The sequence below is a fragment of the Leptonychotes weddellii genome, chromosome 13 (assembly GCF_054177405.1).
Source record: "Leptonychotes weddellii isolate Sample4059 chromosome 13, ASM5417740v2, whole genome shotgun sequence".
NCBI classification, from domain to species: Eukaryota; Metazoa; Chordata; class Mammalia; order Carnivora; family Phocidae; genus Leptonychotes; species Leptonychotes weddellii.
In genome coordinates, this window is record NC_138381.1 from 36,896,996 (window position 1) to 36,918,423 (window position 21,428).

Consider the following 21,428-nt stretch of genomic DNA (forward strand, 5'->3'; position numbering starts at 1 on the left):
TGAGAGTTTGACTTCTTCCTTGCCGATTTGGATGCCTTTTATTTCTTTTTGTTGTCTGATTGCTGTGGCTAGGATCATCTTCAATTTCTTTTATCAGCGTTTTATAGTTTTCAGAGTACAGCTCTGTCACCTCCTTGGTTAAGTTTATTCCTAGGTATTTTATTCTTTTTGGTGCAGTTGTAAATGGAATTACTTTCTTATGCATAACAATATTTAAAGCAACATGCATGTGCATCATTCTAATATAAAATTGATACTTAAAATGAGTAATTACTGAGGAATTTTTAATCTTAGTTTCACTAGTATGAACTTGTAAAAACATTGTCTTAAGCATTCAAAATAATCTATATTATGAATATTTCAGAAGAGGAGAAAGCAATCCATTTATGTAGTTGCTATTGAAAGTTTAAAGCAGGTATTATTTTTATTATTTTTCATGTATTACCTTTCTACCCCATCTCCAAACTGGCCAACAGTATTTGCATATTTGCCTTAATCTCAAAGAATCAACATCTAATGTCAGCATGCCAGGCATCTGCTGCAGGTGGCTTAAGGTCAGATGTTTCTGACCATATAAGTTCAAAGGTCTGTAGTTAAGGGGAAGGGTTGTATGCTAGGGCTCAATTTCAAAGCTACTTTTACAGCATCTGACTTACTCTCTTCCTACTTTGAATCTGATTGGTAATAAAAGCATCTAACAGATAAAATTTGATAGGTAATACATTAATATTAAACAAGGGTAAAAGAGTGTGTTTTTTAAAGATTTATTTATTTTAGCGAGAGAGCACGGGGGAGGGGCAGAGAGAGTGAGGGAGGGAGAGAATCTCAGGCAGACTCTCCACTGAGCATGGAGCCTGACATGGGGCCTGATCTCACAACCCTAAGATCATGACCTGAGCTGAAATCAAAAGTCAGACCCTTAACTGACTGAGCCACCCAGGTGCCCCAAAGACTGTGTGTAGTTGGAAAGTTCCAGAAGAGCCACCAGCGCTGCCACCTCCTCTTCCTCCTCCTCCTCCTCCTTTTTAAAAATTAAATTCACGTTAACATATAATGTAGTGTTGGTTTCAGGAGTAGAATTTAGAGATTCATTACTTACATACAACACCCAGTGCTCATCCCAACAAGTGCCCTCCTTAATGCCCATCACCCATTTAGCCTATCCCCCCACCCACCGCCCCTCCAGCAACACTCAGTTTGTTCTGTGTAGTTGAGTCTCTTATGGTTTGCCTCCCTCTCTGTTTTTATCTTATTTTTTCTTCCCTTCCCCTGTGTTCATATGTTTTGTTTCTTAAGTTTCACATATGAGTGAAATCATATGTCTTTTTCTGACTGACTTATTTCGTTTAGCATAACACACTCTAGTTTCATCCATGTTTTTGCAAATGGCAAGATTTCATTCTTTTTGATGACTGAGTAATATTCCATTGTGTGTGTGTGTGTGTGTGTGTGTGTGTGTGTGTGTGTGTGTGTATGTACACACAGCAGATATTATTAAGTTGCATTGACTCCGGGCTTGTAAAGAATGGTAATGATTTTTTTTTTTATAAGTATGGCTAAAGACAGATTTTTTAGATGAATGCTCAAGAACAAAAGAACGAAATCAAACACTTCCTTTGTTTGCCTTTTAAATGTTACTACACCCTATGGTTTTAATCCTTGGATCACTGTACTTTTTACTGTACACATTTTTTGGGTGATCAGTTCTTAGTGATGATTTTCACTCTTAAATCTGACTGACTTCTCTTTGAGCTTTAGATTTGTAACGCCAGCTGCCTTTTAGACTTACCTACTTGGGTGCTTCCAAAGCAACTTAACAACATATCTATACTAAAGTCATAAACTTGCTTACCTTATTGCTCATGATTTAAAATTACGTTATAACCAGCTAGTTCCTCATCTACTCAAGGCAGAAACTGAGATGTGCCTGTAGTCTCCTATCCTATCAGTAATCCATTTTTTTAATTTCTTTTTAAGATTTTATTTATTTTTTTGACAGAGAGAGACACAGCGAGAGAGGGAACACAAGCAGGGGGAGTGGGAGAGGGAGAAGCAGGCTTCCCGCAGAGCAGGGAGCTCGATGCGGGGCTCGATCCCAGGACCCTGGGATCATGACCCGAGCCGAAGGCAGACACTTAATGACTGAGCCGCCCAGGCGCCCCTTTTTTTAAATTTCTTAAACATAATTTACTTCCCTCCCCCCCCCCCCCTTTAAATTCCTCTTCCTGCTGTCCTGGTTCATGTCCGTAATGTCCTTCTGGACTGTGGCCCTTTTCCTCTTTGTTCCCTTGTCTACTAGTCCTTATATCAGTTATGTCCTTCAGATAGTCATCTGCAATACCCCAGGTTATCCTAAGTGTCTCTATCCTCCCCTCTCATATAATGCTGTAAGACCTGACTTGTCATATTATATTAGAAATTATATTTAAGTTCTTGAGGGTAGGGAATTGTGTTGTCTTCTACATATTTATCTTCTGTGCCTGACTCTAGCCTTGGCACCTGGTATATAATTTACATATGTTTGTTGAACTGAACATTAATTATTCTAAAAAGGTTTCTGTAAGATGTAACTAATTAGGTTAAGGGATGATATTAACAATGTCGAATAATTGATATTGCATGGACACTGGCCAATATGAACAGTTGCTAGACATAAACTATTTAGTAGAACTGAGTATAGATTCTTGAATGTGTTGATGTTTTGTATTGTCATAAATAATCTTAACTTGGGTTTGAATATGTTGCTGTTTTTCAGTCTAGGTGAATGTAAAGGGAATTTTATGGTTTTAGGAGCTTGAATAAAAATTATTTGGACCAAATTCTTCTGTCTGCATTACAACCTTGTTATTTTCTGTCATTATTCTTTCTTCTTTTCCAAGTTTGTTTTCACCTTTTCAAACCTGGATGATTTGTTTTGTCATCAAATTTGAAGAAACTTATCATAGTCATTGTTTTGGGGTGAGAGGTGGGATGAGTGGTGGTACCTTTCCCCAGAAATTGTCATTCCCAGTGGTTTTTTTGTGCTATACCTTTCAGATATTTCTTTGAAAGCAAAGACTACTAGGCATAGTGTGCATAAAGTTATGTTAAATTTTAAGTACTAATTGTATTTATTGTGTGCATTCTGTTAATTAAAAAGGATTATAATACGTGAAAAGTGCACTTGTCTTGAGGATAGGGAACAACAGAGTTATATACTCTTCACATTAGTGAATTAGGTTTCCTAGATTTTTGCTAGCACTGTTTTGGAAAAGACAGCTGTGAGGCCTGGGTGGAAAGAGTTGTACTTTGGCTTTATTTTTTGGACTGCAAGTTTATGGGCAAGTGGATTTTATTCTTGTTATGGATTCTCAGGATGACAGAGCAAAGCCAGGTAATGATAAAACATGCCACAGTTACCACCTCATAGGACGGTATGTCTGAATTTGGTGCTTAAGATGTGATGTTTTTTCCCTACTGTGTCTGTGTTTCTGTGCTGAACATTTATTCTGGTCTTAATAGCCCCTTTGTCTGTTACTGCATTTAAACACAGTAAGTCAGGGTTTTTACCATCAGGGATAGTAGTAACAGTTTTTACCAGTTTCTCCACCTTGGGAGAAACTGTTCCCGTGGTAAACTTGATCAGCTCATAGCACCTTTCCTACTAACCTGTTACACAAGGAAAAAATCTGAAAGCCGTACTTGAGATTTGATTTATTTAAGTCTGTGCAACCAGTGCCCACATCCATTGTGTTTTTATGGAAGCGTTTATTGAATCCTCTACCTCAGATGGTCCCCCTCCCCCAATATTTATCCTCATATTTTAAGTTAATGTTGCAGTTTTTAAAATTATCTCTTGGGTTATGGGCAAAGTTCATAGGCTGGAATTCCTGTTGAGATTTTTTTTTTTCTTAGTTCCTTGTAGAGCATATGTAATACTTGTCATATTGTAGGTATGAACCACCACTAAGATAAAACTTTATTCTTCAACTCATTAAAAGCCTCTGCTTTCTAGATAAAACTATCACCTTGTGAAATTCTTTCATTTTTCTTCCATCAACACTGAGGGCAGTTGTCATTTTTTTTCAGGACTATTTTTTGGTTTAAAGTAATCTATTTTCTACTTTAGGTGTCACTTTAAGAGACAGGGACTACAGAAGAACAAAGTTGCAGTGAGTCATGGGAGTAGGGCATTCAGTTCAGCAGATCAGTTCTTTCTCAGACAACTGCCATACTGGATGCAAGAGCGAAAAATACATGCCATGGACCTCCTGGTCTCTCCTAAATTGGTCAGCCCTTGAGTATTAAATTTGACAATGCTGAGGGTTTACTGTGCTGGTCTCAATTGGATTGTACATTAGAATCATTTACATACCCTCAAAGTTATCTAGGGCATGTTCCTTATCTTAATTTGAATGTCCAGGATTGCTGCCCTTCCAGGTTTCTAGCTTAATGAAGCCTCACAGGCAATTAAAATATATGTATTTATGCTTTATGTCTGTATGTGACTGCATGTGTTTGTGTGTACATACTGGGAATAAGTTTATAGCACTTAAAGACTGTGAAATACTATTGAAAAGCCTAAATAAAATTCTGAAATGGAAGAAGTAATTAGAGGTAATTGCCTGTTCCAGATATTAAGATGTATTATAAAGCTACAGAAATTGAAACTGTTTACAGTGATAAGAAAGAGTAACGGAGTAGAATGAGAATTTAAATATAACATATGATGAGGTGTCATTTAAAATTAGTAGGAAATGTTAGGTTATTCACTAAATGGTATTGTGACATCTAGCTGTTTGGGGTTGGATTCCTGTCTTACTCGCTATGTGATGATAATAGCTTGATTAAGTTATAATATGAAAAAATGAAACATATATAGCAGAATATATAGGAAAGGATTTTTTTTTTTAAATCTAGGAATAACATCCTTTCTTAGTTTGACGCAATATCTTGAAGCCATAGAGGCAAAAGTTAGTATGCTTGACTACTAAAGAATAAACTCTTTCCTGTCAAAACTGGGAAATACTACTTGCAAATGTATGACAAAGGCCTAATATTGATTAAGTGTACAAAGGGCTCTTACAAACCACATAATCACAAAAACCCATTCACAAAAGAGTATAAATGAGCAATTCACAGAAAAAATACAAAGACCCTTAAACATATGAAAAGATTACCAGCCTTACTATTAAATGTATGTTGAGGAGCAAAGTGTCTTTTTTTTTTTTTTTTAATTAAAGAGGTAAAAATTTTTTAAAATAATTTTTGGCTGAATAGAGTGGAAAACCTACACTCTAATTCTCTGTTGATGAGATTATATGTTGGTACTACTTTTTTTTGTAGCAGTTTGACTCTGTCGATTAGAATTTGAACTATATACATAGCTTTCATTAACTCAGTGGTTCTACTTCCAGAAGTGTGTCTAATAAAAATATATAATTACTCAAAAATGGTTTTATAAATATGTTTATCAAAGCACTTTTTTGTAGTAACAAAAGTAATAAAACTTTGAAGCAGTGTTAGTCAATTGGAGACTGTATTAATAAATTGTAGTATATTTATATAATAGAATACATTGTAGCTTTAAAAGAAATAAGAGATGTAGATGTCTTAGAAAGATGTCCATGATACTATATTAAGTCCAAAAATGAGATAAAGAATATTTTGTATAATACCATTTATGTATGAAAAAGTATGTGTATTTTTAGAAAACTGTATATATTTAACATAAAAGCACAGATATAGAGAGGAAGAAATGACAACAACACCAGCCTGGTAACTGTAGTTACCTATGGCAAGTCGGATGAGGCATGGAATGGGGAAGAAAAATGTTCCCTTTTTTTTTTTGAAACATTTATTCTTTAAGGAAAAAAAAAAGTATTTTTTAAAGAAGAAAGCATTTTCCTAAAAATTAAAAATGCACTCCCTAGCTCCCCTAAGTAATTCTTATGTAAACCTTTGGATAAGAACTGTGTGTCAATTGTACATTTCTGATTTTCCCACTTACTAGTTTTTGGATCTTACTTGGACAGAAACATTTGATCATTAGTTTTTGTCACAAGGGGGTTGAAATAGGTAATAATATCTACCATTTACTGAATGCTTTCTAGATTGTTTCCTCAGATCTGTTTCCACTCTAATTTTGTAATTGCTGCAGAGATAGTTATAATTATCAATGATCTATGAGCACTTTTTTGATGTAACTATAATTTGTTGACATTATTGCATTTAAAGTAAATGTTTTCTGTTTTCAACTCTCCCTGGGGAAAATAATGGCAGCAGAACACATGGAAGGGCATGGTAAGTTCAGCTTGAGAATAGCTGAAAACGTAGAGAAAGTTTTGGTGAAAATGTTGTTGATACTTGATCAGCATCCTTCACTACTTTCTCTGTTATTTGTAAAGTGATGATGGCTCTTTCATTTGAAAGGTTATCGTTATGGGTGAGGATGTAAATGTGGTATGTGGTTTTTGTAGATACTGATGTAGGAGTCCATTGAAGTGGAAACTAATTTGAGTTGTACCATTTACTAATAATGCTAATAGCCGGTGATAATCTTTGAAGGGGAAACCTTCTAAACTTTTTAATGAAAAGCAGTCATTTTGGTATCTTGAATTAAGCAAAAATTGAGAATTGCTTTTAGATACAGTAAACTTAATAGAGGATAAAGCAGTAGATTAGATTATTTCATAATTACACACATTCTCTTTTATCTTTCCTTTTTTTCTTGGATAAATGGAAATATGCTATTGGATATCTCAGATCAATTTCCTGAAGAAATTAGATTAGTGTGAGTCTGTTGTTTTCTGTGCTCTCCTTTCTGGTTTATCTGTAATCGGTATACCTGTATTAAATTCTCAGGTTATATACTTTTTTTTTTTTGCCATTTAAAAAGGGATTGTATTTCTTCAGAGATTTATTACATGCTGCATATCATAACCAGACATTTGGCTTTATGAAAAGCAAAAGAAAATATTTCATAGTAGGGAATTTTTTGAAGGATTTTGAGAAAAATTTGTGCTTATTCGAAGAAAGAATCATCAAGATTGGATTGCCCCTTGATCTCTGCCCTCCGATACTCTTACATTAAACAGTGAATATGCTATAGATTATTTTTAGAAAGTGAATTTTTTTTTGAAAGTGAATGTTGAACTGTTATCTTTTTACTTTTAATTATGTGAAACTAATCTTATTTTCTTTTAAACATTCAATAGGATTCTGATCTTCGAAGTGCACTTCTTTTGGAACAGGCGGCACATTGCTTTATAAACATGAAGAGTCCCATGGTTAGAAAATACGCGTTTCACATGATATTGGCAGGCCATCGGTTTAGTAAAGCCGGGCAGGTGAGTGCATTTTCTTAAAAAAAAAAAAAAAAATTTGTAATAATTTAATTTTTGTTATAATTTGTTATAATTCTGTTATTTTATAAATATATGTCATTTGTATGGCATTTCTCCAGCCCCAGTTGCCCCTTTTAGTATTAGTTGGAGGGAGAATTGCTAGAGGCAGAGTGGTAGCAGAACTAAGTGGTGGTTTACTATAAATATAGATAAATGTGGTTTGAAGAATCATCTCTGTATTCCTGGGACTGTACAAGGAGCTTAGTATGTACCCATAAAACCATGGTCTTATTTCTTAAAGAGCTTTTTATATGGTAGGGGAATATGAGGACTTAAAAAATTTGGTTAATAATAAATTTTTATGAACATACTTATATTTTTCAGTCTGTGCTAACCAAACATGTCAGTGTTTTAAATTGTATGTTATTACAAAGGTGCAAAGAAACAAGTGTTCAAAAATTACTCTCAATTTCATGTAAAAATGCCATGGTTTTTTTTTTTTTTTTTTAGTTTTTTTTTTTAATTTATTTGACAGAGGGGGACATAGCGAGAGAAGGAATACAAGCAGGGGGAGTGGGAGAGGGAGAAGCAGGCTTCCCGCAGAGCAGGGAGCCCGATGTAGGGCTCGATCCCAGGACCCTGGAATCATGACCTGAGCTGAAGGCAGATGCTTAATGACTGAGCCACCCTAGTGCCCCCAAAATGTCATGATTTTTAGAAGACAAGTATTTCAAGATTGGGTTCCTCCCTCTATTTTTGGAAACTGGCAAGTTAGAAAATAGGTGAACTTACTTTATATTAGATGCAAAACTGTAAAAATATTTATAAAATTATATATCTTTTTATAATAATTGATACACTCCATCAACTAGAATTTCTCAGGTTCTAAAGTGGAACATAATTTTAAACTATCATTTTTCACCTCCTTCCATAGTAAATGCAAATGCATCTGAAACATGTTATCCCATTGTTTATTGCCATTTAAAAGTGTTTTGTTTAGAAATTAACAAAACGTAATAAGCATGTGGTTCCCTTTGCTTGGGAGGAAAATTAAATACCCCATTAGGAATGGTCCATTGTCTCTTATTAAAAGTAAGTAATCTTTTTCCACATCTTTGTCCACATTTGTGAATAGTTTCATTTATGAACATGATGATGTCACTGGAACTGGAAATAGCTGCTCATATTTCATCTTCTGAAATTATAGGGCATGTTGCTTCTAGGAAATGCATGCAAATTAAAAATGCTACATTTGTAGTAGGTTGACATACATTTACTATCTGGCTTATTAATCATCTTTTTTTCTTTTTTTTTTTTTTTAAAGATTTTATTTATTTATTTGAGAGAGAGAATGAGATAGGGAGAGAGAGCATGAGGTGGGGAGGGTCAGAGGGAGAAGCAGACTCCCTGCTGAGCAGGGAACCTGATGCGGGACTCAGTCCTGGGACTCCAGGATCATGACCTGAGCTGAAGGCAGTTGCTTAACCAACTGAGCCACCCAGGCGCCCTCATCTTTTTCTTTTTAATAAGATTTTATTTATTCATTTGAGAGACAGAGCACAAGCAGGGGGAGAGGCAGAGGGAGAGGGAGAAGCAGGCTCCCTGCTGAGCTGGGAGCCGGACACGGGGCTCAATCCCAGGACCTGGAGATCATGACCCAAGTCAAAGGCAGACACTTAACCATCTGAGCCACCCAGGCACCCTCTTATTAATCATCTTTAACTGTAGTTATCGCGTGGTGTTAATGATTCCAGGGTACCCAGTTTTGTATTTTGTGACCACTCTATATATACCCTGCATCCAGAAAATCTTTCTCAGACAGTATGTAGAAACTGAAAGTATAACTAGAAATGCTTTTCTATTGAAAAAACAAATATATGTCCTATTGTAGCTGGTCAAGAATAGTATCTTCCTTGGAAGGTGGGACAGAACACAAATAGTTGTGACTGAGGGCAAGTTATTTCTGAGACACACCAACTTTTCATGACATTTCCATTAAAATGTGTGTTGTTGGCAGGGATGAGAGGACGCTAGAGAAGATCATATGTGTATACAGAAAGGCCATTTCTCAGTCCTTTCTGACTGAGAGCTCATGCTGAATCGCTTATCTTGTCCCCAGCATTTTTAATAGTTCCTTTTTTTTTTACCATTAGTTTTCCATTAAGAATTATCAACAAGTAAAAGGCATTTAAAAAAAAGAACTGGCGGGGCGCCTGGGTGGCTCAGTTGTTAAGCGTCTGCCTTCGGCTCAGGTCATGATCCCAGGGTCCTGGGATCCAGCCCCGCATCCGGCTCCCCGCTCTGCGGGAAGCTTGCTTCTCCCTCTCCCACTCCCCCTGCTTGTGTTCCCTCTCTCACTGTGTCTCTCTCTGTCAAATAAATAAAATCTTTAAAAAAAACAAAAAAACAAAAAACTGGCATTACCAAAGATTAAAATTAGTAAAAAATTTTAAGAAAGTGCTAGAGAAGGGTGTGTTTGTGTCCAGTATACCCCGGGACAGTGTTTCAATTTTTACTTTAAAAGGCAGATTTTATTTTTTTTATTTATTTTTATTTTTTTAAAGATTTTATTTATTTATTTGAGAGAGAGAAAATGAGATAGAGAGAGCATGAGAGAGGGGAGGGTCGGGGAGAAGCAGACTCCCTGCTGAGCAGGGAGCCTGATGTGGGACTTGATCCCAGGACTCCAGGATCACGACCTGAGCTGAAGGCAGTCGCTCAACCAACTGAGCCACCCAGGCGCCCTTAAAAGGCAGATTTTAAATCCTTGTTACCTTTTAAATCTCTTTAGATGCTTTTCTAAGAAATCCTAAAAAATGCACTTGAACTCAACATTTTGACATATTAAGTTGTTTCTTTGTATCTTAGTTGTTTTTTTTTTTTTTAAGATTTTATTTATTTATTTGACAGAGACGCAGCGAGAGAGGGAACACAAGCAGGGGGAGTCGGAGAGGGAGAAGCAGGCTTCCTGCAGAGCAGGGAGCCTGATGCGGGGCTCGATCCTGACCTGAGCGGAAGGCAGACGCTCAACGACTGAGCCACCCAGGCACCCCTGTATCTTAGTTTTTAAGACTCAGTGTGTTCCTTTTTACTAAATGCAATATGGAGATTGGGAGTGTTTTTTCAAGAAACATCACTTAAAAATTATTTTGAAACAATCTCAAACTTATAAAGAACTTACAAGTACAGTTCAGAAACTTGACCTGAGTGATTTGATGGTTGTCTACCTGGTGCCTCATTACCCACAAATACTTTAGGACATATTCCCCGTTTCCTAGAAACAAGACTTTTTCTCCTGTATAACCATAATACAACAATCAAATCAAGAACTCAATACAGTACTGCTAGCTAATCCTCCGACCTTATGCAGGTTTTGACAGTTGTCCCATAAATGTCTTTTATAGCATAAGGATCCTGTTCAGAAGGATCCTTTGACTTTATGACCTTGATACTTTTGAAGATTACAGGCCAATTATTTTTATAGAGTGTCCCTCAATTTGTTTGGTGTGTGTTTGGTGTTTCCTCATGTTGAGATTCAAATTGGGTATCTTTGTAGGAATATCACAGAAGAGAGACTGAGTTCTTAAACTGCATGCTATTAAGATGGCAGATGATTTTGATTTGCTTTAATTATTTACCAAGAAAACATTTCTTTAAAAAACAAGCAGTCCTGGATATACATGGTACAAAGTTTGTAATCCACCCTCGAGAGGGGAGTAGGTACAAGAGTATACTCTGAAGTAGAAGGTTTAGTGGAGTGAAGCCTCTTCCTTGGTACCAAATCCCAGGTTTAAGATAGAGGTTGTCTGACTTCAGAGGGTAGCAGTGATAGATAATTAATGCCAAACATATGCTCACAGGTGTGGCAGGATGCAGCAGTGGGCAAAAGAAAAGAATATACCATACTCTTTTTTTAAAAATTTTTTTATTGTTATGTTAATCCCCATACATTACATCATTAGTTTTAGATGTAGTGTTCCATGATTCATTGTGCATAACACCCAGTGCTCCATGCAGAACGTGCCCTCCTCAATACCCATCACCAGGCTAACCCATCCTCCCACCCCCCTCCCAATATACCATACTCTTAACCAAACGAAACAGTGGTTTAGTTAGCCTTCAGCCCAGTGCAGTAGTATAGAGATGACCATAAGAAAATTAGTAAGATAGTTCCCAGTTATAAAATAACAACCTAATTCACGACTCTGTATGCTACTGCTCTGAAAACTCCCGGATGGTTTTTCATAAAGTCATGATTATTTTTGACTTCTTAGACTTCCTGCCCTTGAACAAAGCAGTCACTTGCCTGCTTTAGGACCTCTTGTTTTTTAGTAATAATTGCAAAGGGGTCTTCATAAATGTTAGTTTCATTTTCTCATCATTCTAGTCTCTGTTAGAAGAAACACCAATTACCACGTTCGTGATTATGTGTGTGTGTTTTTATTTTTTCTAGTCCAAGAGAAATTTGGATTTTAATACTTCGTTTTGTTTATTTTCTTTCAGAAAAAGCATGCTTTACGCTGTTATTGTCAAGCCATGCAAGTTTACAAGGGAAAAGGCTGGTCTCTTGCAGAAGATCACATTAACTTTACTATTGGGCGCCAGTCGTATACCCTTAGGCAACTGGACAATGCTGTGTCTGCTTTTAGGCATATTTTAATCAATGAAAGTAAACAATCTGCTGCTCAACAAGGGGCCTTCCTCAGAGAGTATCTTTATGTTTACAAGGTGAATACTTATTTTCAGTAGTAGATATTAAAAGTTAAGTCATTATTTTTAGTAAAAAAAAAAAAAACTCCTTTAGTAGTTGTTTAATAAAATGGTTTTTTTAAAATTTATGTAATTATCTGTCATAATAAAGTGTGGCAGTATGCCCTTTGGTCACAGATGTGAGTTGCATTGCCCTTCTACAGATCTTTAAAAGGGAATTTTAATATTCCAGTAAACATTTGATCTGTGCCTGTTCTTGGAACTTAAAAAAAAAAGAGAAGACGAGATGCCACAAACTTTCTGGACTGCTTCTTCTTTATTATTATTTTTTTTGCATCATAACTGATTTTATAATATACTGGGTCCTCATACCATCCTTTGGAAAAAGTGCATAACTTTCTTTTACCTATGAAAGATGAAAAGGTATGTGTCTGTGGGAAGTGGACATATTATTATGGTCTAACCCAGAAAATAGGAAGGAAAAATACCTCACTGAGACAGGAGGTTAGAAAATATAAAACATTGTTTTACGGAAAAATTTATTTTTCAAATTTTAAAAGTTTTTCCTCAAGACTTGTCAATAAATGAATATTTTATCTATCCTGCAGAAAATACCCTTTCATACTTTATAAATTTGAGATCATATGGGTTAGAATTTTGACAGATAGGATGCTGTAATGAGTCACACAAAATAAAGTGCATAGCAAAATAATATTTGGAAATTTCCACATCCAAAGAGAGCTAATTAGCTGAGGAACTTTAGAAAGATTCTCTTGGCCAGGATAAATGTTATTTAAAATTTTAAGGCTGATAAATTAAGTAAAACTAGTAATTCTTTATCTTAATATTCTTGCTTAACATATTTTTAATACCTTGCATGTTAAAAAGTGAGGCAAATATAAAGAAAGTAGAATTTTCTCAAAAAGTTCTTTTTCTTCTGTATTTCTCCTAGAATGTAAGTCAGCTATCACCAGATGGTCCTTTACCACAGCTACCTTTACCGTATATTAACAGTTCAGCAACACGGGTTTTCTTTGGCCACGACAGACGACCGGCAGATGGTTTGTAAAATTTTATTTGGCCTTGTTACCTAGTGACTATTTTTTTAAGTGTTTTTTTTTCTTTATTTAAGAAATGATGTTGTAATTGTTAAAGAATATTTGAAAATAAGTAACTCTGTACCGAATCACTTAACCATCCTACCACTACTTCAGTGGTGTACCTTCCAGCTCTACAAGCTAAAAATAACAACAAAATAGCTATAATTATAATGGGTTTTTTCACATAGTATAAAGAATGCTCATGTTATTACGTAGTCTTTTAAGCATTTTTAATGTCAGTAAGATACTCTATTCAGTACATATAAATAAAGTACTTTAATATTTGCTTGTTATATAGTTGGACTATTTCCTTCTTTCCTTACATAAAATTATGTTGTGATGGACATTTTTGTGGATAAAACTTTTCTTAAGTTTTTATTTTGGAAATTTCAAATATTCTTAGAAGCAGAGAACAGTTGCCAATATTCTGCTGTTCTTGTAAGACTTTTTAAAATATAGGCTTATTTTCTTAGGATTGAGCCTTAGAATGGCAGTACTGGGCCAAGAGTATAAATATGTTAAAGTAAACTTTGTAATTCTAAGCATTCTTATATTTGAACTTATTAATATGTTTCTCCTTGAGATTTAATTTAGTATTTTATTTAAAAATATTTATCAATGGGTGCCTGGGTGGTGCAGTTGGTTAAGTGTCCAACTCTTGGTTTCGGCTTGAGTTGTGGTCTCAGTGTCCTGGGATCAGGCCCTGCATTGGGCTCCATGCTTAACGCGGAGTCGTCTTGAGACTCTCTCTGCCCTTCCTTGCTCCTCTCTCTCTCTCTTTCTCAAATAAATAAGTAAATCTTAAAAAAAAAAATGTGTATATATATATTTATCAAAATGATTATGGCAGCATTGGTTTTAATAGCAAAAAAAGTAAAATGATCGAGGAGATGATAAATTTTGGCATATTTATATAATGGATTCATGCTGTAGGACATGAGTGAAATTGTTCTACATGTTTCAATATGAATAATACACCATAATGTTCAGTGAAAAAAGTTACAGAATGATCAATCAAACGTAATTCCATTTATATAAATTTCAAGCATACAAACCAATTCATACAATGCATACATTGTTTATGTATACACTAATATGTGGTAAAGTAAAAAATACGGATGAGAACACTATATTTCAGCTTTGGAATAGCTCTGGGAATAAGTGCTAGTGGAGATGAAGGAGAGTAATAGGATTTGGGAGGGTTACAGAGAGGACAGTAATTATTTGTAACATTTATCTTATAAAGAATATTTTGGGTCTTATGACAAATGTTGACATTTGTTAAATTTCAGTATATAAATATTGTTATTCTCCATGTGTTTCTGTATGTTTGAGGTATTTCATATAAAATTGTTTGTGCAATATTAGGGAAAATATATTCTTTCAGAGTTAAGGAGAAAAGAACATCAATATTATAAGTCAAGTTCCAGTTAGACTAGGGTTATAAGAGGATATTTTTCTCTCAGCAGATAATTAAACAGGCAAGAGTGAGTATGTATATATACTTATTTGGCTACTTTGGATTTTTATTTAAAATGTGTTTCATTTGAGGGCAGGTGCTAATAAATGTGTGCTTAATTGTGACTTTTTTTTTTTTTTTTAGGTGAAAAGCAAGCAGCTACTCACGTAAGTCTTGATCAAGAATATGATTCTGAATCCTCTCAGCAGTGGCGAGAACTTGAAGAACAGGTTGTAGCTGTGGTTAACAGAGGAGTAATTCCATCCAGTTTCCACCCCACACAGTACTGTTTGAACAGTTATTCAGATAACTCAAGATTTCCACTGGCAGTTGTAGAAGGTGATGTACTTGAATTTTTATTCATGGTTTTTTGTTTGGTTTACTTACAGCAGATACAAGATCATTTTCTATGTGCCAAAAATCACTGGAAGCCAGGCATGAAAAAATAAATTAGGAAACATAACTTAGTGAGCTGCATCTATAAAACCAGGCATTGTGGGCTCTAATACTGGTATATACAGTATGCTATTGGAATATAGAAGAGAGAATGACATTTGTTAGTACAAAGAAATTGGGGGGAAATCTTTTAGAGGAAGTCTTTTTTTTTTTTTTTTTTTTAAGATTTTATTTATTTATTTGAGAGAGAGTACAGAGTGACAGTGAGAGGGAGAAGCAGACTCCCCGCTAACCGGGGAGCCCGATGCGCAGCTCAATCCCAGGACCCTGAGATCATGACCCGAGCCTAGGCAGCCGCTTAACTAACTGAGCCACCCAGGCGCCCCTAGAGGAAGTCATTTTAAAACTAAATCCTGAATAAATGGACATGTACAAGGTGGTAAAAGATAGTCTAGGCAGAAATGAAGAGCTGTGAAAGTAAGGTGTGTTTAGAAAATTGAAGAATAGGGTTTAGAGGTTTAGGTATAGGTTTAGAGAATCGAAGCATAGGTGGGGTTTATTAAAGTTATTAATTTAGGCCTTTCTTTTGTAGAACCAGTAACAGTGGAAGTGGCTTTTAGAAATCCTTTGAAGGTTCCACTTTTGTTGACTGATTTGTCATTGCTGTGGAAGTTTCAACCCAAAGATAGTAGTGGAAAGGATAATGAAGAAGTTAAAGAACTAGTAAGTTATTAAAAGGTATTTGTAATAAGCATGTTTCAGTAATAGCCTTAACAGATGCATAACATTTCAATTTTTTCTGTTCAGTGAGCTATACTTATTCTTTTTTATGCTTATTTGCCCTAGTTATAAAAAGTATGACATATGCTTATTGTTGAAAATGAGTATACAAAAAACATAAGGAATAAAAATAAAACTGTCTTCTCAGTATTTAGAAATAACCACTTTAACACTTTTCTCTATCTTTCTAGTCATTTCCATTTGTATGTTTGCTCTCATATTTGGGATTCTATTATATTGTGTATGTTGGTTTTTTTCATTCTGTGTTGATTCATGTGCATATTTTGATATTAAAATGTCTCAATATTTCATTTCTTTATAATACTCCATCATGGATGACCTGTAAGCACTTCTAATATCTCTCCACTGATAGTAGTTTTAGAAGTTTCCATTTGTTTACTATCATCATAATACAGTGGTGGAAATTTGGGTGTATAGTTTTTTATCCTGATAAATTCTGTAGTAAAGATTCCTGGGCATGAAGTTAAAACATTTTAGGGAATAAGTATTTTGGTACTCTATTAGTTTCCCAAAAGGTCATACCAACAAGCTTTTCACTAACAGCACGTGGGATTGCATATCATCTTTGCAGCATTAAGTATTCTTATTTATTAAAAAAAAAAAATCTTACTGATTTGATAGGTAAGAAAAATGCTATTTTTATTATTTTCCATGTCATTAATTTCTGGTGAAGTTGAAGTTCTTGTATTTCCTTTTTTTGTGGATTGTCTTTATATATATGTATCTTTTTCTTTTCTTATTCAGGTCTGTAGAAAGCTCTTTATCTAGGATAGTTATTTTTGAAGCAGGAATGACTTGAACAAATAATTTTTGTTACCAAGCTGATTGTAGCAGAAAGAACTGGGACAGTACATTTTTTACCCATTTATATGTTATTCACCAATATCTACTCTATAACTTTAGCTTTTTTATACCACCTAACTATATGTTTTAGAAATGTGGTAAATATTATTTTGGAACTGGGAAATATCCCAACATTTTGGCACTGATTTATGGAAGGAGAACTTGAAAGAAGATGTATGTCATACTAACTTTAGTATAAATTATTTTTCTTGAAGTGTTTTGATTTTTAAAGATTGCCTTATTTAAAGTCTTGTCAGTTAAGTCCATTAAAGACATTTTGTGATTATTTACACTCATTGTGAATAGTTTGAAAGATTGAGATTTTGTAGGCTCTATTCTGACTGGAATTTTAGCAACTTTATGAATTTTTCTAATGTTTTTTAGATGTCTGGAATACAAATTAGAAGCATATAAACTGTTTACTCTTGGGAAAGTTTTTTTTAAAGATCCATTAGCTTTTTAAAATATATTAGTCTGTTTAATATATTAGATTTTAAAGGAGGTTTATTAAAGTTGAGTGAAAATTTTCATTGTGTATAATTAAGTTATACTTTTTGCTGTAAATTTCAAACTCTTTGGATTTCTTCATAAGCTTCTGCTGATGGATTAAGATGCTGAAATGGAACTTAGGGAAATGTAACTTTTATTTATTGTGTGAAATAACTAACTTCATGGTAAAAGTAAAACAGTGTTTATGAGGACCAGCTTTACCCCAAGTGTAAGTCAGTTAACTCTGCTTTGTTACATGACCAGAGGTTGTTACAGAAGTCCTTGATTTGGAGGCCACAGGCCTTTTTTTGCTCTCTCTTACTGCCCTTATTATCCACCAGTCTTTTATGCATCTTGCTTAGGTGCCATTACTTTGTGTAATTGGCCAATTTGGAAAGAGAGGCTAGTCAGAGTACAAAATGGGGAAATTTGCTCTGATTGTAAGATTAAATGGCCATTTTGGCCATTGTTGAGCATTAGTAACTGAACTTTATCTCTTGAAGTTTTATCCTCTTGGCTGCAACTTAGAGTAGGTCACTTACCCCCCCTCACTTGAATTGGACTGAATGAAATGAAAAAATGTATATATCATGCATTCTGCTACTTGCGTGGCTTTACTCCAGGTGTGAAAGTAAAACACTTTGCATCTTGCTTAGCGCATAGTAAGAACCTAGTAAATACTAACTATAATTATTGTTATTGTTCTTAAGTACTGATGTATAGGAATGTTAATATACTGATACTTTATTCATTAGAATGTATGTTTTACAAAATAACTTATTTTTCAGGTAACAGGTGAACCTGAAATGATTGGAACTGAAGTTATTTCAGAATTTTTAATTAATAGTGAAGAATCTAAAGTGGTAACTATCTTATTATTTTTTTGTCTTAAGCCTTTCAAAAAGTAAGATGCAAACAAATTTTAAAAATCAATTTATTCAGTTTGTTTTATATTCTAGTTTTCTTAAAAGGTAAAATTTGGAAGATTGGGAAACCTGAATTGCACAAGAGGAAATTGGTGGGAAGAGTAGATTTGCAGTGGTCTTTGGTTTGTTAATTTCCAAAGAAGCCTGGTGAAAAGTTTTTGCTTTTTTGAAGGCGGTTGGTGTGATAATTTCATATAATATTTGCTTGACCAGAATATTTTGGTTTTTGTTGACTTGGAAGTGTTAATGAAGATCCAGGCCTGTTTACAGATTTTCTTTTGAAGAAAATGCTTTCCCATATAACAAATTAATTGATTATTCAAAAGTTTAGGTCATGAGTTTATATTTTTGCAGTATTACAAAATTTAGGTATTGCGCTATTTAAGATATTATGAAAACAGATAATAAGAGTGACTTAAATGTCTCCACAGGCAAGACTAAAGCTCTTTCCCCATCACATAGGGGAGCTGCATATTCTGGGAGTTGTTTATAATCTTGGCACTATTCAGGGCTGCGTGACAGTAGATGGCATTGATGCTCTTCCTAGATGTCACACAGGTAAAACTATAGCATTGCTAAACAGATACAAAACTAATAATTAAATCTCCATAGAATAAATGAATGAAAATGAGGTGTTTTTAAAATAGGTTTAATGTGCCTTAACAAAGGCATTTAGTCAGATTATTTGGGTTATTTTAAACTCTGCCATTGCTTCAAAAATAAACTTTATTCCCTTCTAATGTATTTTGTATCTGCAAAATAAGTAAATCCTAATGAGAAATTAATCAGCATACAGTAGATGTGGTTAAACATAAAAATAAAGTACTCTTAATTCTTTGATTAACCATGCTACTCAATAATTATTTAGGATTTTTCTAGAAATAATCTGAAAGTTACAGTATTCAAGCTAAACTGATGTCATTTAACATATCAAATTACTTTAGGGCGTTGACTGTTTTTTGTTTCAGGAAAACATTCCTTGAGTATGTCAGTCCGAGGGAGACAGGATTTAGAAATTCAAGGTCCTCGACTTAACAATACAAAAGAAGAGAAAACATCTATTAAATATGGTCCTGATCGACGTTTAGATCCCATTATCACGGAGGAAATGCCACTATTGGAGGTATTTCACTTTTTAGAATTTCATGGATTAGTAAATTGTCTGTAAGGTCGGATAATATTTTCAATAAAGTAATCTTAGACTTTGAAGTTACTGATATTACATTGAACCATACTTTTTATTATTAAGCTAGGTTTAATAGATCTAATTCACAAAGATAAATCACAGCCAGGTTATAAAATATAAACCTCAAAATATTAATGGAAATTGAGAAAATACATTTAAAGGACACTTTGTTTAATAAAATCAATGACTTTGTTTATTAAAATCAATGGCTTTTTTTTGATAAGGTACAAAAATAATACGGGAATTAATGCTTATAAAAAGTTTAAGCAAAATAGATAAATATATGATTAAAAAACAATATTCCCTTCATTCTCTCTGTTTCCCACCTCACCCTACTTTCATGCCTCTAAGTTGAAACTTTTTTAGTTACAGAAGATAGAAACTGATGGCTAGGTGTAGCATAAGCCAAAAAAGAGAAAATGTTTATTTAGTTGAAGGTTATTGGAACATCTCTGAGAAACTGAAGTATTATAGAACAATAAATCTTAAAGAAGAATAAGGACTTGGCACCTCCAGGAAATGTAGCAGCAAATGTTTGTAAGCCTTCAGAAAGCATTACTTTTGATATGACTTTAGTCAAACAACTTTCCTAGTCTTTGTGCCACTTTATTACAAATTTCACGTTTCTGGGAGAGAAATCTGGCCTACCTTGGATCAGTTGTCTACCTGAGAGGCAAACTAATGGCAGCGTCATGCAGTGTTACAAACACTGGCAGGAGGTCTGTCTTCCTGCATCCTCAAGTTTTCCTTCTAAAAGTGCTGGTGATATTAAATTGGTGTTTCTCTTTTCAGGCCTTTCATTGTACACTCATATATAGTTTTAGTAATTATAAATGGGATCATACTGCACATTTTACCCTTACTTGCTTGGTCTTTGTTTTCATTCAGTAAAAATTCTTTTTTTTACAGCCTCATATGGCATTCTTTATTTAGATATATCATAATGTATTTTAACCATTTATCTGTTGCTGAGTGTAGTTCTGGTTTTTCATTACTGACAGTTCTTCAGTAAGTCACAATTATGTATATATGTTGTCCATGTTCTAGTTTAGACCAAAATGGAGTTGCTGGGGCAAAGGGTTTATAAATAAAACATTTTGCAACATACTACAAAATTACCTTCAGCAAGGCTATAGCAATTTGCACTTTGCTTGAGAATGGGAATCCTTTGCCTCACATCTGTGCCATATTGGGTATGATCTTTTTTTTTTTTTTTAACTTTCGTGAATTAGGTTGGTGAAAAACATTTTTTTTTTTGGAAGATTTTATTTATTTATTTGACAGAGAGAGACACAGCGAGAGAAGGACACAAGCAGGGGGAGTGGGAGAGGGAGAAGCAGGCTTTCCGCTGAGCAGAGAGCCCGATGCAGGGCTCGATCCCAGGACCCTGGGATCATGACCCGAGCCGAAGGCAGATGCTTAACGACTAAGCCACCCAGGCGCCCCAAAACATTTTTTTTTTTTAAGATTTTATTTATTTATTTGACAGAGACACAGCGAGAGAGGGAACACAAGCAGGGGGAGTGGGAGAGGGAGAAGCAGGCCTCCCGCAGAGCAGGGAGCCCTATGTGTGTCTCAATCCCAGGACCCTGCGATCATGACCTGAGCCTAAGGCAGATGCTTAACAACTGAGCCATCCAGGCGCCGCATAAAAATGACATTCTTTATTTACATTTCTCTAATGTCTGCTAAAATGATCAGTCTTTGTGTTTTTAGTTCATATGATTTTTTTCCTTCCATATGTCCATATGATTACCTGTTGATATCCTTTGAATTGGCTATCATTTCCCTTTTCTCATTGGATGATTTTTATGGGCACTAATCCTATACCTATAGTGGGGGCAGGGTAGGTATATTCATGAAAAGGTGGCGTGTGTGTGTGTGTTGAGGGGAGGTTATTGTATTCTGCCCAAGTTTTACACTTGCTTAATTATGTTTCATTTAAAGAGTTGTGTAGGGCAAATAGAAGACTTATAGACTGACTTCAGTGCTAGTTTCTGGTTGATAAATATTTCACACATATTGATTTGGTGTCTTTCACCCTGTTAAGATTTTTGACATACATGAAGTCCTATCTGATTGTCCTTTGTTGCTTCTGAATTTTAGACTTACAGAGACTTCTGTAGTCAAAACTTTTATAGTTTTATTTTTTAATGTCTGTGTTCTTTTTTAAATCCAAGGGAATAATACTCT

At 34.6% G+C, this 21,428-nt stretch overlaps 1 protein-coding gene across 1 annotated transcript in view; it reads left to right on the forward strand.

Annotated features, from left to right (window-relative positions):
- Positions 1–21,428, forward strand: part of TRAPPC8 (trafficking protein particle complex subunit 8) — a 65,112-nt gene that overhangs the window by 15,290 nt on the left and 28,394 nt on the right. The window contains exons 5-14 of the mRNA XM_081802537.1: positions 3,355–3,413; positions 4,109–4,268; positions 7,197–7,328; positions 11,829–12,053; positions 12,988–13,096; positions 14,739–14,933; positions 15,583–15,713; positions 17,912–17,986; positions 18,481–18,607; positions 19,018–19,172. Of these exons, the coding sequence (XP_081658663.1) occupies positions 3,355–3,413; positions 4,109–4,268; positions 7,197–7,328; positions 11,829–12,053; positions 12,988–13,096; positions 14,739–14,933; positions 15,583–15,713; positions 17,912–17,986; positions 18,481–18,607; positions 19,018–19,172 (1,368 nt within the window). The remainder of the gene's footprint in view (positions 1–3,354; positions 3,414–4,108; positions 4,269–7,196; positions 7,329–11,828; positions 12,054–12,987; positions 13,097–14,738; positions 14,934–15,582; positions 15,714–17,911; positions 17,987–18,480; positions 18,608–19,017; positions 19,173–21,428) is intronic.